Here is a 26487-nt window from a genome sequence, read left to right as displayed (position 1 = left end):
AGCCTTGGAGCAAAACCCACGCAGCAGTCTTCTTCCTCCTTCCACTCCATAAAAGTCAAGCATCCACATGCACCACACACCTCACTCAGCACACATCCCCTTAAGAAGCTATTAATCATTCAATCTACTTGCAAAGATCCCACCAGCCCCTCAAGTTAATTCTTCCAGGCTTGCAAATGTCTGCGGTGTAGCAGTAATGCAATGTGTGCATCGCTCCTCTTGTACAGAGATGATTGTCTGGAAGGGGCAGGGAAAAGGCGAGCAATGGTGTCTCTGACTGGGGTATGAGGTACATGCACAGCAGGAAGGTGCATGCACGAGGTGCAGATATCAAACACCCACTACAACTGAATTGCATGGGGAAGAGGATGTGCCAGTAAACTCACAGAGATACAGGGAATAAATCTCATCAGCTTCTCCCACCTATTCCCTTTGCCCAGCATATCTGTGAGTCCACCTGTTGAAAGGGGAAAGCATGGACTGAAGGACAATGGGACAAGACTTACCCTGGGCAAATGGCCCCTGCATCAGAGCCACAGCTGGCCTGTCCTCTCCACATTTCTCTTGCTACTGGTTCCAACCTCTCCATTAACTCTCATACAAAAGTGCAATAAGATTTTGTCCCTCACTCACTCTCAACCAAACAGAGACACTTACTGGACTGTGCTGTTCGAGCTTCCAAAACTGGGGTATAGACCCCTAGGCCCAGCTCAGAGCGGGCTGCCAGCTGGAACTTGTAGAGTGTGTCCGGCTTGAGCCCTTCAAGTGCATATGATGAGGTCTGGTCAAAGTCCACCTTATGCTAGAAAAGGCAAGAGGCAAGTTTTTCTTTTACTCAGATTGGGGGGGGGGAGGGAGGGAAAAACATAGCTATTGACACCTGAGTATTGGACTCTTGGCTGTGAATGCCTACCAGTACTGCAGACTAGGAATCATGCAACAGAGCAATCTATGCTCATCCTATGTAACCCTGAAAGCCATTATTTAAAGGAGATGATTTCACTTCCCCACAGATGTTGTGCATTCTCATTACAGCCATGAGAAAAAAATCACTTTCATTTCCCAGACACTGCAAACTTTTGGCTAATGAGGTATGTGTTGATATAAGTGCGAGTAAGTTAGCATATATAGAAGACAAGCTGTGATAGGTCTTCACTTTAGAGCTACCACCTAATGGTTCAAGGCCAGATAACTTCTGGGACCTGATCCAACTATTATGTGGCAATATGATTGCCAACAAAACTTACTGTTCCTCTTGCAGGAGCAGGAGCTCTTGCAGCTATCATAGGGAGGTGAAACTCTGGTATAGGTTCATAATTCAATGGGATTTGGATTGCAGAATTCTCAGATGCACAAATATCTAGTCATGCAAATGCCATTTCCCACAACAATCATACTGGGCCTAACTCTAACAGATATAAAAATAAGTGCCCCATACCCATAGGCTACTTTGGTATAGGTCTTTAACCACCAATGGGTCATGTTGTCCCTCACCTGGATCCCATCTGTCTCTTCCCAATACACCAACTCATACTTGGTGACACGTTCTTGAGGTGCTGGCTGCCAGGTCAGCATGATCCGTGTGTCAGACTCTGCCTCAGCTTGGAAATCAGCTGGCTGAGATGGAACTGGAAACCAATAAAACAAGAGTCAGTTGTGGGAGGGGACTCCAGAGCAGCTTTAGAAAATTTCAAGGTGCAAGCCCTATCATCAACGCACTTCAACAATAGCATTGTCATAAACACAATCTTAACACATTCTCCTAAGCTCCAGGTTCAAACAAAGACAACTATGTTCTTTCTCAAACTAGTGATTAACCAAATTATCCACAACTATGCTTAAGTCAACTGTTAACTATGCTGGCAACTATGCTGCTGGAACACCTATTTGAAAAGGACAAATTGCCTACCAAATCCCTAAAGTCTCTGGATCACACCTCAACCTCAGCTCAAAATATTAGCTCTTGGAAACAGTAGGACAGAGAAGGAATAGAGCTCACACAAAACATACATACCACCCTGTTGGGCCTTTATCTGGATGGCATCAGAAGGGGGTCCATCTCCTACTGAGGTGAAAGCCAAGACACGAATACTATAGGTGGCCCCATTTATCAAACTTCCTACAGTGGTGAGATGATGATCATCAGTGTTGTGTTTCTGCCACTTGCTGAGTGGTAGGTGGGGGTCAATGGTGTAGTACACTCTATAGCCACGGATCATCCCATTGGGCTCTTCAGGTTGTTCCCATTGGACCAGCATGGTGCTGGAACTCAGCATCCGTGCCTTCACTTTGAGGGGTGGGCTTGATGGAGCTTGCTCTCCTGTCCGTGCATCCACCAACTCACTAGGGGGACTCCTGCCAATGTTGTTTACAGCAATAATGCGGAACTCATATTCTGAGAAGGGGCTTAGGCCACCAATGCTATAGCGGGTGGTTGCCACACCATCTACTTCTCGGAAAGTGCCCTCTAATGACTTGGACTTATATTGGATGACATAGTAGGAGATAGGGTCAGCATTTCCTGAGTCCCAGGTGAGTGTCACACTGGTAGCTGTCGTCTCCGTTACTAATGGCTCCATTGGAGGTTTTGGAAGAGCTGAAAGCAAAAAGCACAATGTCAGTAATTTGATTAGTGCAAATGCTGTAATGTGCAGAGCTATAAAGGAGGCTTAGATGCTTGCTAACATTTTCCTTTAAAGGCAGAAATCATTTCATAGTCAAGAACGTACATTTTTATATTACACATTACCATATATTGCTTGAAGTGCTTCTTAATGGAAGAGTAAACACAGCAATCATGTTATTAGATGTGCTCAAAGCACTTGCTGGCAGCTGGCTAAATAAAGGTAATTTAAACAAGGAACCAAGTCAGGTTTTCTAAAGCAGAAAGGGTTATTCAGCTGAGGTACACTTTAGGAAGCCAGGTTCATGGGCTTTTCAGAAAGTATACTGGGGCAAAAGTAGTTCCATGTCTACTGTTGCTGCAAGAGCAAGAATATGCGGACTGCAGGGACTTGTGGCAAGCATATTTTTGTGGTGGGATGTTAAGGAAGCCAATCCTGTTATGAAAGTTCCGAGCATTAACAAGAAAGCAGAACTACTTTAGCACAACTGATCACATCAGCCATTTATCCAAAAAAGATAAATTTGTGATCAGTACTGTGTTCTACTATCTTGGGATCCTTCTATGTACTGGCTAGGCACAAGGAAAACATTTATGATCATGAAGAAAAGATTGAGAGACTCCCTGACTCCCATAATGATCACCCTCTGGAGCTGTATTAATGTAAATACTGAAATCACATTAGGTTATAAGATGTTTAGTAAGGTAACAGAACTGAAAGACAGGTGCTCCCACAAAGCTTTTTCAAGTGACCTGACAGAGATGTGCTGTCCTGGATGCCATTTCACACCATCCAGATACACGCACAAACCAAACAAATATTAGCTCTTGGGCAGGGCTCTTGAATGACAGTGGAGAGGCCTTATTATTTCTCCCAGAGACTTGCTCTATAATTCTGATGTTTGGCCATTCCATTTATGCACTGTAAGTAAACCTCTATTTTACAAGAAAACAAATAAGAAAACCCTGGGAGATAAATGTTGGGTAACAGAGACGGGGTGGGGTGGGGGGGAGGCACACGTGATGTGTCTTAAAAGTCTACACATGTACAGCAGACTCCCTGCTACAGATGTTTGCCGTGAACATACGAGAAGCTGGAAAGACCTGTGCAACAATGGGGACAGGGCTAATGGTGAAGCTCCACAGCATCTTTGTACTCAGGTTCCCCATTCACACCAATAATGACTGAGTAGGGCTTATGTCACAAGTGTACCCCATTCTGCTACCTGGTACCATGCAGAGGTATAGGATATCATGGAGCAACTTCTTACCTTTGACAGTGATCTGAGCTGTTGCATGGATTACCCCCAGTGAGGACATGGCTTCGCAAGTGTAGTTGGCCGACTGTGTGATGTTGGTCAACTCTAAAACATTCCTGCCCATTGGCATGTCATCTTCTTTCGTCAGCTCCACGTCTCCGACAATCCACTTCACGTAGGGCATTGGGGACCCCACTGCTACACATGTGAGATTCACGCTCCCTCCAGGCATCACCTCATGGTTACTTGGAGGGATTGAAAATCGAGGGGACACTCGCCGCACTGAAACAAGGAATAGACAACTAGTAGGGTCACAGCCTAGACCATTGATATTCACTTGCTCCATACCCAAGGGGTGGGGGTGGGGGAAGGATCAACATTTCTTCTAAGTAGTAGCAAATCAATCCAGAAAAGAAGAAAAGAAAAAAAGAATTCTGAACAAGAGCTGTTCACTGCTCTGCCAAATTTCATACCCAAGGTTCTCTCTTTGAGCCACTGGTGTTTTCGGCAGGAGCTCAACTATAGGACTGCCACCATTATTGTTCTCTCAACTAAGTTACATTACGGACACTAAAATGTCTCCTTGTTTCAAATGTACCCACTAATTAGAAAATATGTTCACTCCCTGTCCATAGGGTGTGCAGAACCTCTGCAAGGTGGAATAAGCTACTACTGGTTGGTTTCACAGCAAAGCAACCTGCAGGACAAACCTATCTTGCAGGGGCAGCCTCAGGGTTTTATTTTTAAATTACTGCATGCATTACTGCTAGCTAAAACAGTGTTCCTGTGCAAGATTCAGCAGTGAGCCTGGGGCACCTCACAGCCAGATCAGAACACCTTGTTGGGTAGGAGCTTCATCCTAATAGACAGGAGATCAGATCCAAGTGACAGCAGAGGGCCTGGGTGACAGGGTCCTCTCTCCCATTGGGAATGTGCTCCAGGAGAAAGAACACTCCTTATTTCATCACACAGCATCTATTCATATAAAAGTCTCACTTGGGTTATTCTGTAGACAAACCATTAGATCGGCTAAAGTGCCCCAGCTGTTTGCTGTACACACATCAGTCAGGGAAATGACACTGAGAAATCAGGACCCTTCTTTAAGGCCAGTGTTATGGGCCAATTTAAGGAGGGATAGAGGAACACAACTGAACATAGTAAATCTTTGTCTCCTCTGGGCAAACTCATTTCAAATACATACAATAAAATAAAAAATTAAAAGTGTGGGAGGGAGGGTGCAATGTGTCTCTTCTGGGAAGCCTGCTTTTCTGGAATGGAGATGTCACTACACATTTAATATCACAGCCTCTCCAGTCCACAGAGTCAGGGCTGGCAGAGTAGTGAAGAGCTGCAATGCAGAGGGACAGGGTTAGCTGGAAAGCAGTGGGGTGGACTATTTGTTAGCAAGATGGGAGAGACCTGCTCAGGGGCTAAAGCCCACTGAGACTGCCTCATGCTGGGCCGCCTCCTGTGTCATCTCCAGCACCACAAAATCTCGTTAGAAAAGGGGCAGCTGCTGACAGACAGGCTGACAAGACTCGGCTCAGCCTGACACTTCCCCTAATCAAATTTCGCTTGAGCTCTCTTTGATGATTCATTCCCAAACCAGCAGACTCACAGAAATAGACTGAACATAGAAGCCCCCACATTAGAATGTACAACAGAGTGGGGGTTTGGGGATAAATTAGACAATGCTGTCAACAGTGACAAAGCAGAGCTCATCAGCTCCTCACCAGCTTTTTAAAAGGGGCCCTCCCATAATGATAATGTGCATGTTATCAAATGTCTAAATCTATAATCTAGTGGGTTGTTCCTTTTAATCAATTGTTCAATCTCAGATCAATAATTGTGTGCATGGTCACCAGTGAAAGGCTTGCTCCCTGCCTGACAGGGGAGTGCACCCCCAAACAAGACAGAAATTAAAGCAAATCAGCGCTCTAACAGAGTTATGAGAATACCCTGGTATTTAATGGACATGGCAATGGATCAACATGATGGGGTGGTTGTCCAACGCAGCCTGGTTCTGATCGGCAAGAGGCAGGACTCGTTCTCCACCCCACAATGAACATGGTATTGAGCCAGTACATGAAGAGGTTTGTTCATTTGTTGTGTTTTATTCCAGGGACCAACCAACTTCCCACCCGCTCACCAACCAAACTGGTCTCAAAGAAAAGCAAGCTTGAGTAGTAACACAACAGGCTCGTGCACGGCAATAATTAATTGACTTGACATGCGCCAGACAGGAAAGAGGCCAGGTATGGGAAAGCTGCTGCTACATAAAATCTTGACAAAAAACAAGGGTGGGAAGGTTGAAATGCACAGATAGGCAAGCACGAGGAACAGGAATGAGACTGGAAGGAATTCATGCAGAAGGGCTGAAAGAATTCAGTAGCATGCAGAAACCACCTCTGCCATCCACTCCAGTGAGAACCAAGCAAGATACTCCTACAACTACCTCCGATTACCTAAGCCACCTTCAGGTGCATGCATGAGCAGTGGTTAGAATTAGAGTGAATCTCCACCAGAACAGCGTTCCCTGACATATCTCTCAGACATCAGTCCCCAGCTATCTCCTTTGTGGCCGTAAAAAGACCTGTCAAGACCATGCTTGGGAAGAAAGAACACGGCTTGTGAATCTGCCGATAAGCGCTTTAGTTCATTCAGCAAAGAGCTATCGAGAAAACCTCTCGCCCTTTTTGAAAGCTTCTGTTTACTATTCTAGCGGCAGGGGAAGAGAAAAGGTTACTCGACAATGTATCAGAGAGGAGTCTCTTCTAGCCTAGCCACAGGATGAATGGCAATGAAAATCTCTCCCCCCCCCCATCCCCACACAAAACCAAGCCGATTTAAAGAAAGGCTGTAGGCAAGCCCCTTCCCCAGGGGTAGGTTACTCAAAAAGAGGATCGGAAATCAGAGCACTTCTGATTCCACAAGACGACTCAGCCAAATGTCACTCTTATGACTGAGCAGAGATATGCATCTCCCTAAGGCCAACACAGACACTAAGCTGATGAACCTTTTCTTTCCTATTGGTACGTTGATGCAGCAACAGTTCGAGATTGGTTACAGGGCACAAAGGTGCAAAAGTGAGGCTGCTGCCTTAGTTCTTCACTCAGTTTCCACTGTTTCATTTCCAAAAAAATGCTTGCCTTCTTCCTGCCCTAGGTTGCCCTATTAATGACCTAGCCTCAACAAATTGTCCTCCAGCCACAATACGTTGCCTAAGTACTGCACTGTGCAAGCAGAATAGATTGTTTCTGTTGGTCAGAAGGGGTGGTGGCAGGAACAGCTCCCACACTAAGGCTGTGAAGACTCCAGTGGCGTAGCGTGGGGGGTGCAGGGGGGGCCCGCCTGCACCGGGCGCAACATCGGGGGGGCGGGGGCGGAAGAGACTTGAGTGCTAAAATCCATGGGTTAGGGGGTGCAAATTACTTGCCTTGCCCCGGGTGCTCTTCCAATTTACAAAGCAAATCACAAGGACCAAACGAGAGTAGATGCCTCCTAAATATTTCCAGTATCATTCACACTATCATGACTTCTTTTCTCAGCAGAATTTGTCAGAGTTTTTTTGTTTTGTTTTCTGTAAACTCTTTTTAGATAAAGCAGAAGTGAGCAACTTGGGTATTTTGGAAGAAACCACATGGGGAAAACTATTGTAAAGGTCTATGGGTAATGGTGTTCAAGGTTTATTTCAGCAGACTATCGAACATGAAATTCACTGTTATTCATCCCAGAGCATGGCATCCTATATGACTCACAAAAGAGGAAAATCCCCCAGGCTTCCCTACGGAATGAAGCATGCAGGGCAATCATTTGGCAGTCAAGGTGGAAAGTAAGTGACATATTCTGAGCCATCTCACAGCAGTGGAGGTGATAAGAACACACCAGTAGAGACCAGCTCCACATTCTGGAAGGTGGGGAGGGGAGACGCAGGCAATACCACAAAGGGAGGTGGAGAAGTGTTAATAATTTAGCATGCATTAGCGTGCACCTTCCTTGCATCCAGAATAAATGTGCATGGATCAATCAACCTGCTTAGCTCAGATTAGAGCAGCTGCTTCTCGGATTTCATAAAAACACTGAGGTCATCTCACTAAAAGTCCTCCTCCCATCACTTTTCTACTTCCATCATGGGAAACTCCAGGCACTAAGCAATTGCTAAAAGCTGGGCAGTTTTAACAACTATTAATTGATTACTGCAGCAGAGCTAAGAGAAGGCCACTGGAAAATAATAACAGAAGGAGTGCTAGAGTCACACTAAAAGTGAAAGGCACCAGCCAGCCAAAATTAATTTACAGTAAAAGATGAATTCCTGTTGTTGTTGTTGTTAGCACTTTTGGACAGTAGGATCAATGGTGTGTTATTTTTAAAAATTCCTTAATAAGCAATTTGCTTTTGTCACTCGCAAAGCTTCAACTCTTTTCATAGTCTGACTTTAAAATCTCATACACAAACCCCACTTCATCTTCTGCAAGTATTGCATCGGACCATGACGTGCTTAGGGATTTTAATCTTTGTCAAAAGTTGTTTCCAGATTCTAGAGTATTAATTAAAGTTCAACATTGTGAGTCTTGATTTAGCTTTTAGCACTCTTAGTTGTGACAAAATGCCAGAACCATCCAGAAACAACGGCAAGGTAGTAACCATCATTGCAATATAATTTTGTCTTTCGCAAAACATTTTATTCAAGATATCTTAATTTTGAGCGGGAGACTATGCAAATTGATCCCCTCCTTCAGGTAGCGAAACTGCTTTAATAAGCTGTTCATGCCAAAGACAACTGCTTCCTCTCTCAATTCTTCCATAATATAAATCTCATTTTCCTGACACCTGCACAAGTTTGCTACCTGGGTCAGCTTACATGTATGGTTTTGTTTCTGGCTTTGCGGGAACGCTGGGGTAAAGCAATGCTGTTGGGAAACTGAACAATCCTTCCTCCTGTATTGTCCAGTGTCCACGGCTCTATCTTACTCTGCTTTATCACAACTGCTTCTGGAAGGCGGGCAAACTGGAAAAATTATCAGATCTGAATAACCCCTCCACCCCCCTTCTCATACTTGTCATTACTGTTTTAAACAATATCTTCTGATGGAAAGGTAGTTCCTAGGGCCTCACAATCTATTGACAGAATCACCAGCAGGAGGGAGAAGACTGGAAGGAAAAGAAAGATGCATTTAGAGTCTAAACTCCTGTTCAAACAATGCCTCACTATTTATGTTCCCAATACATCCCTGAGTGCTGACATTTTATAGACAATTTCCAAAACAGGGCCTAGTCATTTTTGGATTATATTTCAGCTATAACTTTTAGAGCTAATTATTTGCGCTGACAACCCCATATAAAAGAGGATCTATCATTACTCCAGAGCAATGCCAAAGACCTATCACGGTTCGGCCTGGTGACACGCTAATAGCAAAGCAAGGGAGAGGCAGACTCTGCAGCTCTGGAATTTGCATTCATTCACTTCTGAAAATAACACAACATTAAGGGGGGGGGGGAGAAAAGAGCTGCTATATCAAGATAAAACAACTCCTTAATAAATAACCTGGTAGCAATCGTAGAGCAATAATTAAATGCATGGGTGAACAGTACACAGTTGTAAGTAAAGCTGGGGGGGACGACAAAAACTAAGATGTAATTATCAGTGCCAAACAAATTATAAGGCTTGGAACATCCCACTGGAATATTTAGCATCTAACATATCTCTCCCCATTAAATGTTTGAGCTTTGGGACATTTCTCGTGGGCTGGGACCAAGCAACATCCTGGTCAAGGGCTGTTCCACATATGCCTTTTTCTCACAAGGGTGTTGGGAAACATGTACATCTGGGAATATAGTGTGAAAATAGTGCCTGTTTTCCACAGGCTAGTGGTTGTGGCTTTGAAACAAGAAAGAAAGAAAGACAACTGAAAAGCTGTTTGCTAGATGAAGTATTCTGATAGATTTTTAAATAGCTTTATGGAAGCTTAACTGGATGGAATGGAAACCTAAAGGAATTAGAAATTTTATTTATAGATGCAGAATATGATATATGTTAATGAAACTGGAACAAAAAGTTGGATTTAAAATGAATTCTGAGCATATAAATTGAGATATGCTGAATTATAGAGAAGTGTGTACATAACACTTGTGAATAACATTAATGATGTTTATATATGGTTTGCAAAGTGTAACTAATAATAAAAATAAAACACACCCATTTGTGCACTGGAGAAAATGGAAGTCACACTTATGATTTTAATATGTGAAGGTGTAAGCATAATGCATGAAACAGCCCTAAGCGTATATCTGTCAATCAAGGCTACTTTTGCTATTGATATATGCTGGTGGTTCCACTGGAAGAAGGGATTTAATTTTTTCAGGTTACTTGACCTTAGACATGAAAGTGCCAGGCAAACAGAATCTGTGCAGCTTCAGATTGTTTCACTATCTCTCAGCTTCAATTCCTGCCAGGATCACATGCAATGTTGCCCTAAACAAGCTTTGGTTTATGGCTGAAAACAATAAAACTTTCTCCCCTTGTTAAGGGGAGCATATTCAGAGAACTAAAATGAAAACAAAAGCAACAGCTCTGGGACAACTGCAATGACAGCTCATTAAACAAGTTCTAATTCTAATTCTAATGAAGTTCACTTCGTATGGCTGTGTAGCAGATTGAGGAGTCTTGGTTTAAAGGAATGTCCAAATAGCAGTGTCTCAGGCTTCATGTATTTTAGTGCTATTGTGCTAAACAAGAAGCACAAACAACAGAAGAGTAACTTGGAAGAGTAGGTGCTTTTTGATTCCCTCCCCCTCTTTCTTTTTTCTTTTCCTTTCTCCTCCTGCAATGAGGCTACATTTTAATATTTAATATTTTAATGTTGTATTTTAATTTTGTTTTTAAGTTGTATTCATTCAACTTGTTTTTATTATTGCTTGTTAGCCGCCCTGAGCCCAGCCTTGGCTGGGGAGGGCGGGGTATAAATAAAAATTATTATTATTATTATTAAAGTACAGACTCCAACCATAAGTCCTGGCATGCAGAATAGGGTAGTCACTGTCCTATGATCATTACAGGTACACAGGAAAAAGTGTGGGAACATAAGGGATGCAATAGTGGATCATGTGGACTGAAGGATGAACATTATCCCCCTTCAGAACTAATGCATAGACATTTCCCAACTCTCAATATCCACCATTCTCTATTAATTGGTCATTTTAGGGCCTATAAAGTTATGGATTCTGTTTCTTTCATCAAAGGAATACTACCTTGGGTCAGAGAAAGTTGTTGATATATCAATAGGAATTGCTTCAGGTTATGGCACTGCTAAGTCCAGGCAACATCCTCCCTTAATTTCAATACTCAGCACCATTTTGAAAATACCTCACTTAGAACAGAAGTTGAACTTCAATGGAAATATTGGAGTAGCTTAAGCCACCTGCTAATTTTGATGTCTACCAATCACCTTTTGTTTAATATCTTGGTGCAACACAGCACTGTCAATAAAAAAAAAGGCAGGTAAGATAATGGCACACCTTCCTTTCTCTAGTACAGTTGTTGCCCTTGCTGAGTGAGTCCTTGTCCAGGGAAGAATGAAGTCCCTAGGTTTCAGGTATACAGGCATCAATCTTATAAACAAAAATGATCCAGCATGAAAAAACTCTGCTTTTTCAATTACATCAGTGGTGCTTTGCATGTATCATAAACACAGCATCTCAAAGGCAAGTGTGATGTGGAATGAATTCAATGTGTTAAAAAGGCAGCTATGATGCCTCTATCAGTTGCTCCTTCCTCTTCCTACTCTATACCAAGCAACTTACACTGTGAGTGAGTGGTGTCCACCCTGACCAAAACTTCAAATCAGTACTTTGCATTCCTCAACAAAAAGGAAAGGTCACACAGGAGTCTAACAAAGTAACAGATTAAGGCAAAACCCACTCTGCTGCCTACTCTCTATGTACATGCACCCCATTCCCATCTCAAAACACGGAAATCTTTGGGATGGACTGCATGCAGATAAGGGTCTGTGCATTTTAAACATCAAGCGACAAAAGGCATGCAAGCAGTGTGGTCAATGCTGTCAGCAAGGACATAGCAATTAGGAAGCAGATTCAGGCCTGCTATGGCAGTGCCTGGCAGAGAGCCAGGGGCCATCAGACCCTCCCCTTGCAGGGCTGGCTCTCCATCCCCTACTGGAAAAGTCTCATCAGAGGTGGCATACTGTAGATGGATAAGAAGTGAAAAGGACCAACCTTCTCGCGGATCTGAGAGATGAAAGTTTGTTTTGTTTGATGACATTGTGCGATGAAGATGAGAAGGGAATAAAAAAAGACAAGGAAAAACACAGAGAGTAAAAACAGGCCAAGCTGCATGTGTCTGCACAGCACTGAAACAACAAGACATGATGGTAGAGACCGGCCAGGACTACCCACTGTGCAACTGCGCGCACACACACACAAACATTCCTGCCACAGAACACTGGATTCAGCTTCTCTTCCTCATCCAGATGCACACAAGCAGACCATCAGTATATAGGAACACATGCCCCAGGAACACCAAGAGCCAAGTTGATTTTGGTAGGCTGCCCCCACTTCTGGCCAAGTACAGGCAAGAACAAGTGTGCACACACTCATGGACATACCCACCACATTTCAGACACCACAAGATTTTCAGTCAAGTGCCAAGCTCCATTCCAACTGTACAGACAGTAGCGGAGGCACTTTAACCCCCACCTGCCTCTCTCACACAGCTCAGTATCTGCACACACGCCCCATCACTCCTCAACACAGAGGAAGCAGTCCTGGTGAACAATGGGAATTCTTTAAGCATGAAGAGCCTCTTTCCAAACAGAGCTAAAAGCAGCAGAGAAACATTAGTGCAGTATGAACCAGTTGCTGTGCCAGGACCCCTGATGCACTGAACTGGGAAAGAAAGGAGGGCAAGAAGTCAAAGCAACGATCACCCCAAATCAGCAGGGCAATCCAGTACATTCCTGTTTTTGTTCCTGCAGGAGAGATAGTAAGAGGTTAGTTGTGTTTCCCTGAAGGGCATGGAAGACCTCGTTTCCTTTGCAGGAATGACCTTATAGCAGCTAATATCTGTGGTGAATCGCCTGAAATTGAACCCTTGCTGAGAGAATGCAGAGACTGTTCTGGTGGTTAGAAACTGCTTATGAGTCACATTTTAAGTGTGGGAAACGGCATGGCGGGTGTGGGGGGAGAACATTGCCTGTCGGCAGAACACACTCTCAATTAAAACCCTTAATGGGAAAGATATACACTGTATGGTTGGTTCCATCTGTAATTCATTTGCAAGGATGAGAGAGGATGGGATTTCAGCTAGTTTTCGTGATGTGCAGCCAACTACCTGCTCCTTAAACAGACTGCACCAAGAAGTACCATGGAAGCTAAGATATACTCCACAGTGCATATTCTCAGCACTGATACACAATAGATGTGGGGGAGGAAGGGGAAAGGAAGCACTGTACTCCTCTCTTTGCATAGAAGCGAAGAGTATGTGCTCACTTGCTAAAGGACCAGAATGAAGTGTGTTGCAGTAGCCGTTAAGTACAGAAAGTCAAAATATAGTTTTGGTTCTGCTTACTCCTTTGTCACCACCCGGGAGTGAATGGAAAAAATACTTTGTCTTTTCTGAGTGTGACAGGAGGATTGTACCACATTTGTAGTTCCACAGTTGTTTCAGGGGATGATGGGAAGATGCTAAAGGTTCCGCCTTTGGATATGTAGTCAAATGATTGTTTGTAAAATTCTATTATTTGAACCTAATCTGCTGTATGAAGAGATTAGAATCCCAGCTATATAACCTTCCTATTAAAAAAGGTTCAAATCTTTGGGAGTTCAGCAATTTGGGTGGGTTTGAATTTTGGCTCAGTTCCCCAGTGCATACCTACATTTCTCAATGAGGTGAGCAGACCTGTGTCTGGGGCTGTACCGCTTCAGAGTACAGATAGGAGGATTACATAAAGATTCGCCAATATGGAGCCAAAATATTAATAATAATTCCTGTACGTTAATAAATTAGTATTCTCTGAGAGAAGGCTAGGCTAGAATCTTTCCCTTTGACATTTAGTTTTCTAGGTGGAAATGATATTTTTATAGGAAAGAGAGCACTGAATCATGTGAACCCCACTAGCGGTCTGAAATGTATCAGCCCAGATACAGTTTTACTACCCCAGTGAAAAGTAGTTGCATAGAGGCAACTACTTTGCAAAATTACCAGCATTCCACAAAAAAGGAACTAACACTGAGGTAGGCAATATGAAAAGAAGACTGTGCTATCTGAGGTGCACAGCAATGCTATACAACTCATCAGTACAAAGCCCAGGCCAGGCAAGCTGTAATGGTTTGCCCACATGTGTTTGTACTTTAGATTACAGTAAGCAAGGTTCACGTATGAAGCACACTAATACAAACAGATAACTTTCTAGCCTGTCAGTCAAGAATGATCTTGGGGCCTGTAATTTGTTACTAATTGCTGGATTATCTCTTAATCACTTCTTATACTAATGGATTATAGGAAATGAACATCTGCAGCTGAGTCTGCTCTGGAAAGACCCTGGATGGAAGCAGCTACACCTCATCTCATGTTGAAATTGTGCCTGCTTTATCAGTAAATATGCCAACACCTAGTGAATTGGAATGCTCACTTTCTCCCCAGAGCCCTTCTCTTCATCCCTTATCTCTGGCACTGCAGGAAGCAAGTCCTTCTGCTCTTTTCAGAACACTGGGACTTAAAAGCATGACAGTAAGAAGTGCAGTAGTTTACATCTTCCATGGAAAGAGCAATATATGCAAAATATACCTGACACCACAACCTCAAGTTCTGCTATCACCTACAGGAGCCAAGAAAGGCCTTAAGTGTTCATGTTTCATGGGCCCCATCTGTCAGTAGTCTGACAGCAACTGCTAGTCTCACTTGATGAGGGGCAACAGCATCAAAATAACAAATGTGATATTGGACAAGCAATCAGAAGGCACAATGCTGTTCCCCAGTATTCCACAGAGAAACAGAAAGTAAATGAAGAGGTTGAGAAACTCCTACTAACCCTGATTACTTTGATAAGGTCAGAGAAGCTCCCAGTACCCCAATCACTTTGATAATTTATGTATAAACCTTATAGCACATTCTCCTATCCTCTGCAGAAGAGTCAAAGTGGTAACAGTTAGGGTGACTACTTGTACAATAACCCCCACCCCAAACAAGAAAATCCATCACCCCAAAAGAGGACAAAAGAGGGCACTGGTTTGCCTAAAAATTGTATATGCCAATTTGTACGTATAGATGCCCATTTAGAAATAGCTGTTATAATTTAACTAACAATACAATGCATTTCATCATACTGGAGAAGTCTGTGACAAAGAAACAGGTGTGCTTGCTTAATATTTATTTTTAAGAACTCCTGTTTAAAATCTTTACATGCTAACTCTTACCAGCTAGTTGTGCATAGAAAAAGGGCAAGACATGCCTTATCGCAGTGTAAAGTTGGTGTTTTTTTTAATCATAGCACCTTTCTGTATAAGGCTTATGAAGATTAACATTTTTAAAAAAGTCACAATGTGATCAGCTTTTTGTACAGATAGGTAGTAACAGTTCCATCTATTTACTCAGAAGCAACTCCCACTGAATTCAGTGGGTCTTTCTCCCATGTAAATAAGTGGGTACAGGATTGCAGCCTAACCAATCTCTGGTTTTGTAGGTCAACATTTTACTTTAATAGTTGATTCAATTAGCAATTTTATTGTTCATAAAAAAAAATTCCTTCAAAATGGCATTACTAACAGGGCTGACCTAATCTGGATGACACAGAGATAGGTAACTCTTAGCTGATGCTCAATTTATTTTGGTTTTACAGCACTCAAGAACTCTTAAGCGATGTGGCTCAGAGAGCAAACTTTTTTATGTGCAGGAGGAATATAACTAAACCAAATTATCTACCCTGGAGTTTGTATCCACTGAAGCTGGTTGGGAAAAACTGACAGAAAATGCAGAAGAGGCCAAGTGACAACCATTTCAACTTATAAGGTTGCTAGGAGAGAGAAAAAAATATTTTGGTAGGATGCCGCAAGAGCTAATCCAACCATCTGAGATCCACAAACCACATTCAGCCTATGTACAGCTACTCAGACCATCCTCCAGCTCACATGCATGCTATATTTTATTCATGGAAAGAATTATCTCCTTTTCCCACTGACTGTTTTCCCCCATGTACACAAGATTAGTTGATGTAGGGAAGTGGTTAAAGGTGTGGTCTAAGAGAGAGGAAGTACCCAGTTCAAAGAACTCAGCTATGATTTGCTCCCAATAAGCAGGTCTCTCTCAGTTTCACTCCCTAATTTGCAGTATGTGGATACTTGTAGTGGTCTATTTTACAGAGTGTAAGGATTATTGAGAGGAGTTATGAAAATGATATGAGCACTAAGGAAAAGTGCTTGGTTATTATACATGCAGGTTATATTATACACACAGAAAACTATATGGCATTGGAGGCGCCAGCTACACAGATTACTGTGGCTTGCCATTTACTCTTCTCAGAGCTACACAGAGACCACACACTGTAGGATGCTTCTAACTCTTTGGATGCACATCTGAACAAGGGTAAGGGACAAGCTACATGTTATGTTGCAGCTATGGGTAACAAACCCCTGAATGGTTCCTCCTCCTCCCTTGCAAAGTGCTGTTGCAAGGGGATGCAGTGCAAGGAGGGAGGAGGAGTAAAGGGAAAGGAGTAAAAGTGATTCTTAATCTTCCTTTACCAGCCACTTTCCCTTGAAACTACAACCCTCATCTTTTCGTTTGTGAGGGTTCAGACCTGTGATTTCAAAGTTACCAGGAATCCAGAACCTTGTTTGGGATAAAAGCAGCTCTCTCTCTCTGTGTGTGTGTGTGTGTGCGCGCGCATATACACACCCACACAGGAACAGCAGTGGGAAAACTGAATACTCCATCCCCTGATGCAAGCCAACCCTACCTTAGGACACTTTGCAAGCAAGAAGGGGTCATCGTGGCTACAGTATTCCTTGCCTCTAGTGACATGAAACTTGTATGGTTTCAGTAATATAACATGTGGATAATATTTGTGCATACATCCTGGTCTGTTTTCTCAAACAAGGGAAGTAGCCTCCTGCTTTAGCAATGGATTGGGAGCCAAAGGAATGGTGAAAGTCTTTCACTGGGCTGGTTAGGGTGTCTATTTTGTTCTATAAAACGAAGCCGCCGGCACAAATATAGTCCGAGAAACAGTACATATGGCAAACCTCCACAGGGGACAATTTATGGAGTAACCTGTATTTTATATACTATGGGGCTTTATCTCAATCCTGCAGCTTGGAGTCCAACCTTGTAAAGATTATACGCAATAAAAAGAGGCTTGTTTCGAAATTTATGCCTGAGAAATACAACAGTTAATAGAAAATGAGCCTCACACACAGGGCTAGAAACAGAACCTTACTAGAAGCTTGGCTTGTGTCACCTTATCTCCAGAGAGAGCCAGCCAGCTAGCTGAACAACCTGCTCTTCGCATCAAACCTGGGGTCACAGTTTACTGCACTCCTTAGAATCTAAGGGGAGTTCTCTAGCTAAATAAAGAAAGTCTCAACAAACAGGGAATCAGCCAGGTTTAAAGGTGAGGTTTCTTTGCCTTGGCAAGCTGTGTGTTCAGGTGAAACATTAGCCTTCCCAAGCTTTTTCGGAAAGGCTTGACACAGAGAAAGATACTTGGGGGAAAAAAGCGAAAGTGATTAAGAATGTCCAAAAATTTACACAACAATGTAAACATGAAATATGTTCAAACAAACACCCTCCCTTTACTCTGGGGAGATATAACATTATTTTTACTAGAGCTGACTACACACACACACACACACACACACACACACACAGTACAGGGTATATAAGGTCAATAATAAGCACATTATGCTTGAGAAATGGGCATTTCTGCTGCACAGATAAAGAGTTCTGAGACTATCTGAAATTTCAGCATCGTACAGATTTGTATGTTGAAATTGTTCTGCAAGATGAAACGGCACCTGTAGAAAATGAGTGCTGAACACAATGAGAGTAACCGAGAGACCTAGAAGCAATCACACAGTAAGTCATTTTGGCTTCTCCTGGGAATAACTCTTCCTTAGCTTGGTTAAGGCAGCTCCCCTCCACCCCACAAATAAAAGGCGTGTGCATGAGTATTAGGAAGCAACGGTCAAGTGGGGAGACAGAGAAAGAGAGAAAAGAGAAAAGACAGAGGAAGGAATGAAGATGGAAACAGTATTTCTAAATGGGTAGTTATTGAGATCCAGGACCTAAGAAGGAATAAAATATGAGTTTAACTGCCAACCAGTCAAAGGCACCAAACTGACACTCTTCTTCTTTCCCACTGTTATGTAAGTACCAAAACACACCTCCAAGGGGTGTCTTACATTAATATCCCTGGCTAATACAAGGTCTGGCCAAGGAGAACACACATTGTCCCCATGTAAAACAGAACAGAAAACTCATCAGCTTTTAATAAAGTACCAAACTCTTTGCTCTCCAAACACAAAATTCTGTATCAAATTTAACGTAGTGAGTGAAAAGACTTTGAGATCTGGGAATAATAACAAGTTAAGAAAACAGTCTGGCAAAGTGGCTTCATGTAACAAACTGAAGCTGATTCTCAGCAGGAATGGAAGCTATTTTAATAGCTTCTGCAATAATCCCCGTTGCTGACAAGGTGTTGACCAAGAGAGCTTATGGAAACTAACATGCTATTCCAGAGTCAACATGATGCACCAACTCACCTGCAAGAGAACAAGTCAAGCTTATGAAATGAATGCTCAAAACTTTATCTCATTAAAATAAATAAACCCTCCCCAAAAAGGGTGGCAGTGAGAAAAAGAGAGACCCACTAATTTCACAAATCCCCCCAACACGCTTTTGTTTAACAAAATATACAAATAATTAAACATGAACTTCTGCCCCCTTTATGACAGTGGTTTAACCAGTCTGACCATTAAAGAAGCTCTGGCAAAAAAAAAAAAAATGAAATAAAGAAAAAAAATTGTGGCAAGAATTGACTTTCCAAGGCTTGAACTCAATGACTGGTTTCATCATTTACAATACATCATAAAGGTAACCTCTCGCTGCAACGTCTCATGGGTCATTAGAGAAGGTGTAGACACGGAAGAGAAGGTAGAAAGGGATGGAAGTTTGCCTTCTCCAACTTTACCTCGCACATAAAGGTTGGCTGGAGCAGAGTAACGGGTCCCAGCACTGTTCGTGGCGACACATTCATATTTGCCTTGGTCTGACTCTTCACTGTTCTCAATCTGTAGAGCTCCTATGTGGAAAATAGAACACAGACAATATTGGTTACAATAATATATTTACAAAACATGTAAATTTTTGCTCTGTGTCCCTAACTTAGGACACAAAGGGTTTCTGGTAAATGTGTGGCATGGCACTTCTCAGAGGGTCCACCAAACACCACTTCCACTTGGTTGTTGCTAAAAAGCACCTGCTGTGTCCAGTTTTTATAGCTGCACAGGCAAACAGTTACTGACACCTTTTCAATTCACTTCTTACGGAATACATCCATTTCTACCAAGCACAGAAACTTTCAAAAGAATTCAGGTTTATTCGTTGAAATATCACAACAAATACCATCTTCACACAACCAATTTGCATCTTGGTGCACTACTCTCTTTCCTTTAATTATCAATTCAATTCTCTAAAATTAAACCTTCACTTCCCCATAAAGTACAAATAACAGAACCTTAGAAACCTACAAACCAAAAGGATTACAAGATTGTACCCTGAGAAGTCCTTTGCATCTCTGCTTCTGAAGACTACTCCTTTCATTTATGATAAAGACCTCAATACAACCATCAATACAATTAATAAGTCAGCATCAGAAAATGGTACAACTTGTGTTAAATCCAATTTAAACCTGAAATCAGCCCAACCCACATTAGGGACAAATACGGCTTGAATTGCATTCTTGTTGCTTATCTCGTCCATCATAGATGAGTGCTGAACCCTGTCCAGTTGTTTCCTCTGGAAATCATTTAAAATGGGCTGCATCTAGTTTGTGGAGGAAGTAAGGATGACAATGGTGAAGGGGAAAATAAGCAAAGGGTGAATGTAGAAGTAGCCTTGATGTCACATTGCCAGATCAGAACCTCCATACTTCCTGAGTAGCAAAGACTTTCTTGGTTCTTCCAGAAGTTGAGATTCCAGAGATGGCAGAAGAGGGCATTTGCTCAGAAACACATACACACCTGAACCAAGAGAAAAAACATTAACCTGTCTGCTTGTCAGAGTCTGAACCCATTTCCATTTGCCAGAGAAAACAGCACTGTGAACAGAAGCCAAAATTGCTGTCTCCGCTCTTCCCACTTCAAGGAACGGAGGTCAAATTCAGTTTTCATATCATTGCAACAGAAGGAAAACTAATGTGAATCAACTGCCGCCACCTACATTATTTAGAAGGATAAATTGAGACTGTAGCCTAAGTCTATATGTCAGGGAGAGAAAAAATGAACCTCACTGAGCTTTGCTATGTAATAAAAATGATGTAGGGAGCCCTTCCTATTGCTACGCTGGGGCTGGCAGGGGGCAGTGCAGGGGACGCCAGCCAGAAAAGCCTTCCTTCTGCCACTCTTAAGGTGCTTTCACATATAATACTAATAAGTTGACTGTTCTTTATACAGCAGCAGCAGCATTGTCAGGTTTGTTTTTAATGTTTTGTAACCCAGACCAGGAAAACATCTACTACTACCAATACTATTACTGCTGCTGCTACGTTGCTGCTGTTGTTAAATTTATTACCCACCCTTCATCAGCAGGTGCCAGGGCTGGTTACTATGATTTAAATTCAGTATTAAAAACAGTTAAAACTAATTTCAGGTGGGTCCTGAAAACACACATCTGAAAACACCAAAAACACCAGGATAAAAAGGTGTGTCTTCAGCAACTGACAAAGGCTATATAGCAAAGGTGCCACTATTCATAAGCTGCTACAAAGAATGTCCTCTCCTGAGCCATCACCTTGAATTTCTGAGGGCGGCAGAGCCACCCAAAGGGTGCTGATCTTAATATCTGAGAGGGTCTGTAGAGAAGGCAGCAGTGTCTCAGATATTTGGGGCTTAAATAATTTAGAGCTTTAAAAACTAGCATGAGCACCTTGAATTGGCAGGAAAATATAGCTGTTTTAGAACATGAGTTGCATAAGTGCTAAAGGCAAACCCAGCAAGCGATCTGACCATTGAATTTTGAACCAGTTGAAGTTTCCAAGTCATCTTCATGAAGAGTAGTCCAATATGGAAGTTACCAGAGCATGCAGGACTGTGACGAAGTCACCTCTGTCCACAAGGGGTTGTAGCTGGCAAACCAAGCCATAGCAGGAAATTAGCCACCTCAAGTGACAATGCTGGACAACACCCTCAAGCTATGAACCTGCTTCTTCCAGGGGATTGCAACCCTGCTCAGAAGAGGCTGCCCTCCCAGCTCCTGGATTTTCAGGATTCATTTTTAATTTGTTGGCCCACATCCAGTCCATCACTGCTTTCAAATATAACAAAAGCAAGTTTTAAATATAGTAACAGCAAGCAATGATGACCTGCTTCATGACTGACAGGAGGCAGAGGGAACCTCCAAGAAAGGGGATTCAAACTCCTAGCCTCCTGTTCCTTGACCCTGGATATTTCCAAACATTATTTATGTGCATTTCCTTACATTGCTCCTCTCTACTTGTGAGGCACATGCATATGCTTTATATCGCCTTCCCCAACCCCAAAATGTTTTGTACTAGAATTCTCATCATTCCTCACCATTGGCTATGCTTGCTGGGGCTGATGGGAATTGGGGAAGGCTACTCTCTACTGACTTGTAATTGCAAGTGAAAATAGGTAGTGGGGGTTGGTGGGCTTGATAAGCATGGGCAGAGATGGCTAAAATAAATAAATCCACAGATACCTTCTCACCTTACATTTCTGCAGGTAGGTCTAATCTATGGAACATAGAAGTGTTCTGGTTTTGGCAGGATCTGCCTTGCTTTGCCAGCAAAGTTAATGAAAAATGTTGACTGTCTCATTAACAGAGCAATCCTATGAATGTTTACTCAGAAGCTTCACTTGTGTTCAGTTAAATTTATGTTTATATAAATTTGAGGATTTGACGAGGAAGGCAAAAGTCTACTTTCACAATCTCACACTGGATTCTTGCAGCTCTGCAGTTGTCAGTAGAGTAAAATGGTGCACAAAATTTTCTGGATCATGATTTATATATCAATACTCTACTTAACATGCCGCTTAGATTTTCAGCTCTAATAATCCTAGGTGCTACCTGGAATGGCAGCCAAATGCCCCCATCTCAAATTTATTTATTTTTTACGGCCAAATAAGCTAAATAAATAAAAACAAAACTACCACAGTGATGTTATTACTGATGCTCATTATGTTCCTGTTCAGCTGTGCCTCTTCTTCCTGAGCATGATGATTGGCATGGCTGGGACCTGGAATGAAGCTGGGTTTCTGTGATATATACAAGTGAGGCAGTCACTGACGGAGAGCTATGAAACTGAGCGGCACACAAGGGCAAATGCAGGAATACAGCTCAATCACTGATTCCCCTTCCTTTTGTGTATCATGCATCTGGCATTCATGCACTTTCCTCTTGTACTCCAGATACAGAAAAAGAGAGATTGATATATGCAGATCCCAAGAGAAGCAGCACTACAAGACTGCCAAAGAGGGTGCTAAGGGCAAAACAGCGTGAAATTTGGGCAATAATAAAAGTATTAGATAAAAAGTTTCTCAGCCCTTCTCTGCCAATTATCAGATCTTTCTGTTTCAAAGTAATTGTCCTTCTGCTTTGCAGTGGTGAAACTCACACTGGAGGAAAGTCTATCCAGTCAACGGGTACGAACGCTTTCCAATTGATTCCAATTTATTTTGTGAAGAAAAGGACCATTTAAAATGCTGTCTTCCCTTTAACACTTCCACTGCTTCTCATGTGCCTGCAATGGCAAAATCTGAAGCATCAGAGGTCCATGACATGCCAGCATTTTCTGCTTCCAGGAGAAATATTTCTCATAATATTTAATTGCATTCTATAACAACATAGAAAACTTGATTTGAACTTTGAGAAAGGGGACATGTGTCAAGTCACTTCCCCTAAAGCAGCTTTTATTTTTGCTTACTAGCCATCCTTCAAAATACACATCCAATCATCCATCCTCTTGTCTAACCTGCCAGTCACCAACTAGACCCATGCATCTCTGAACAGTCTATCAAAACTCACCCTGACCTTTCAGCCTGGGTCTCACCTGAAAGGCAAAGGGGGAATGTTAAAAGTGACAACATGCCTTGTGAACACAGAGCTCTCAGTTAGAAAAATGACAGCACCTCTGGACAGCAAGAGTAGAACTGCGGCTGCAGGGCCCAAAGGAAAGGTTAGTTTCAGAAATAAAATTTTATCCTGCTTCTCCGGCCTGACTTCCATAACACTTCCATTCAATAGGCAGAAAGTATGATTGGCCCTTCAATGCATTCACATAGAATCCACCTCTCAACATGAACCAAAAATTTTACATCCAACTAGCTGTGCAAACAAAAAAATAATTTAATTTTATTTCCACATCAAATTGATCCCAGAAGTGCAACAAACTTACCTTAGTGAGAACCACAGTACAGACCACTATGTGAGTATAACCTCCCTTTCACCTACCACATCTGGTAATCTTTAGAGACTCAATAGCCTGTGTGTTTAACAAAAGGTGTAAGTCTGACACAAATCCTGTATGAGATGCTAAGAGGTGGCTTTTTGGCACGTACAGAAATGTCATCTTTGACATTCAAACGGGACACATACATTTTAAATAATGTCAGACACATTCTTAAAATACCTCATTAGGACTCAGATAGGGAGATTTATGTTTTATGAGATGGATGATTCTCATTATAAAGATATGTCCACTTTCCTCAAAAAGGATGTACGGAACATCCAGACGGTTCTGGTGCTGAGTCATTAATGCCCTCGCTTGTTGATACAGAGGAAATACATAGCAGTTGTGTGCTGGGAAAGGCCCAACCTGATATGGGCAACGATAGGGCCTGTTTGGTTACTTAGCATTCAGTCTGTCATTTTGCTTTCAGAGTTGTGATAGAAGCAGAGAAAAGGTTTTAAAAATGTGTGGCATCACAGCTGTCAATCTTGCAGCATTCCAAAGAGAAGATGACAGAGAAACCCATTCATATCAAAATGAGGTTTACAGTTTTTCCCCTGACCCAGATTTTTCACAGAAGCAACTTGATGCAAATACACTTGAAACAGCAACCCCCATTTGCTCCAAAATCACTTAACAAGAACTGAAAACATTAACTCCCAGCAACAGAATCAGTTCCAAAGACTTGGATTATTAACTTCCAGCAGTGATTCAGTGGAGAGAGAAGGGGGAGGAAAGAAGGGGAGCATTGGACAAATGAGATAGTGTAATTTAGTGGTGCTAAAAAGTTTATCAGGAAATGCAGGGGTCAGTCAACAGCAGTAACTGAAATCACAAGAGATCAGAGTCATACTATATAGTACTGATTACAACCTTAAAATTAATTCAAGGGACTACTTTGAGTGTATAGGCTAGAAATGTTACTAGCACATATAGGCAGTGAAACTAGCAAGGTCTGGGAATGCAGAGCTGTCAGACTGGAGGTGGATTGAACAACTGAAGACTTAATGCAGCCAGATGTGTGTCTGATTCATTTACTCACAACAAATCTTTATGCTACAGTGCACCATGAATTCTTGTCAGGCTTCAGAAGGGGTGGAGCTGGCATCTTAGATCTCCTCCCTTCACCTTCATATCAGAGAAGGGCCAGCAAAATAATAATAATAATAATAATAATAATAATAATAATAATAATAATAATAATGTTATTTATTAAATTTATGAAAAGGTCACCTTCAGCTCTCAGAGAAAGTCCTCCAGTCTTATTCCTCAAGTTAGATTTGCCTGGCATTTTAAGAATTTATTTCCTTTGTATTAGTTCAATTCCTGTCAGCAATAATGCAGAAGGAAGGGCTTCACTGTTCTCTTGTGAAAGTGTTACATCCTTCAAAACATGCCACAGCAGCTATTTCAGACCTGCCAGGACGTGGTGCCCCAGAGGGTGACTGAATCTGAAAGATTCAAGACCTCAGAACCCTCTGTGGCATGAATGGGGATAGCGTTCTCCCTCTGAAAACCTCCCGTTGAATAACCCCCTTTGACCTGTGCACACCTGCGATGGATGATTCTACAAGGCGCCACACTAAAAATAAACAAAAACAAGCACACACAGGAAGGAACGGCAGATGCGCAAGTGAGCTGACAAGAGTTTGGAGTGAAAGAATAGCTGGAGATGATATACTGTTGGAGACGGGCATGGCAGAAAGGATATGGAGTGACATGACAATTAGAGGCACAGTTCAGCATTCTTACCTCTGATTGGTGTACCACCTGGTGAGGTAATTTGAATGCAAATAAGATTAGAGAGAAGCGTTAGTACAAAGAGGAAAGGAAGAAAATTATAACTAAAAAAGTAGAAAGTTTTTCAAAGCTAGAATCTGTATTAGCGCAACAGGAACAAACAAAAATAAATAAAATAAATAAATAAATAAAGGATGTGCAGTAACAAGTCAGAGTGATGCCCTCAGGTGGTTAGTAAAGCTCTCTGCTACCAAGAACACAGAGTCTGGCCCCATTTTACCCAATTAATATATTGCTGGTCCTACACAAAGGAGGGCTCTGACTCCTAAGCAAAACCACTAGCATTCATTGTCACAACTGAGATGGAGAAGCCACTGGGATATGGGTGCTGCGCCCTTTTATTCTGCCAGAAGGTGGGGCTGTGGGAGTACCAGAGTGAGTGTTGTGAGAGAGTGTGTGTGGGGAGAAAAATTAAGCATATGGTGTTGGTGAGACACACATTCTTGGTTTAAGATTACATTGACCGTTGGGGACAAAATCTGATTATGTAATTGAAACTTAAAAACTGAGTGATGAATTCAGGGGTAACTTTAATAAAACCTACACCAGGTTCCCCCTGGCCAGAAATTGGTATTCTACACAACAGATTTTTCAAATAAAAATCTAAAGCACTTTCTTCTAGTTTTTATTTGGACCAATGGAGCACCAGACTCGCTCTGCATAATTTATACAGTAGGCAGAGGAAAGGGATTCCAACCCTCCTTATAAGGGAGCAGAAAATAAGTTCACATGCTATGAGTGCATCTTATAAGGAAGGCTTGGTTACAAAGTTAACTGCTCCAAAACTTCAAGCAAAAGTGCCGTTTGCTCAGTCATGGGCTTTATTGTTAGCATGGTCCAGATGTGCAGAGGGAGACCCGTGTATGTAAACTGACAGAAACTGATCCCCAGTTTTGTCCCCTTGGTCTTAATTTGTGCAAATGAAGGCTGTTAGTAAGGTGAGGGAGATTCATGCAGATCTAATTTGTAGGCAGTTCATGGTATGTGTTGGTTTGATGCAGATTTTGCACATCTGAACACCAAGCACTTACCAAAGAAAACTGGGGAGTTTAAACAGATAGAAAGAGAGGGTTAAACAGGACACAGAGCGTCAAATCATGTTCCGTGT

General features: G+C 42.2%; 1 protein-coding gene and 1 long non-coding RNA gene across 22 annotated transcripts in view; one reads left to right on the top strand and one right to left on the bottom strand.

Annotated features, from left to right (window-relative positions):
• Positions 1–26487, bottom strand: part of PTPRF (protein tyrosine phosphatase receptor type F) — a 485633-nt gene that overhangs the window by 67654 nt on the left and 391492 nt on the right. For 13 of the 20 annotated variants that reach the window (XM_083742229.1, XM_083742216.1, XM_083742233.1 and 10 more), the window contains exons 7-11: positions 19083–19193; positions 3895–4164; positions 2015–2596; positions 1495–1628; positions 658–802 (exon numbers count right to left, since the gene is read on the bottom strand). In XM_083742229.1, coding sequence (XP_083598355.1) covers positions 658–802; positions 1495–1628; positions 2015–2596; positions 3895–4164; positions 19083–19193 — 1242 coding nt within the window. Of the gene's footprint in view, positions 1–657; positions 803–1494; positions 1629–2014; positions 2597–3894; positions 4165–19082; positions 19194–25331; positions 25350–26487 lie in introns of all 20 variants that reach the window. The other 7 variants (XM_083742226.1, XM_083742215.1, XM_083742231.1 and 4 more) reach the window with 1 other exon arrangement.
• LOC310846181 overlaps positions 1–26487 on the top strand; it is a 394522-nt gene that overhangs the window by 93584 nt on the left and 274451 nt on the right. The window lies entirely within an intron of this gene.

The sequence above is a fragment of the Podarcis gaigeae genome (assembly GCF_964106915.1).
Source record: "Podarcis gaigeae genome assembly, chromosome: 6".
NCBI classification, from domain to species: domain Eukaryota; kingdom Metazoa; phylum Chordata; class Lepidosauria; order Squamata; family Lacertidae; genus Podarcis; species Podarcis gaigeae.
Note: the sequence above shows the minus strand (reverse complement) of the source record. Positions and strands in the feature narration are given on the sequence as shown.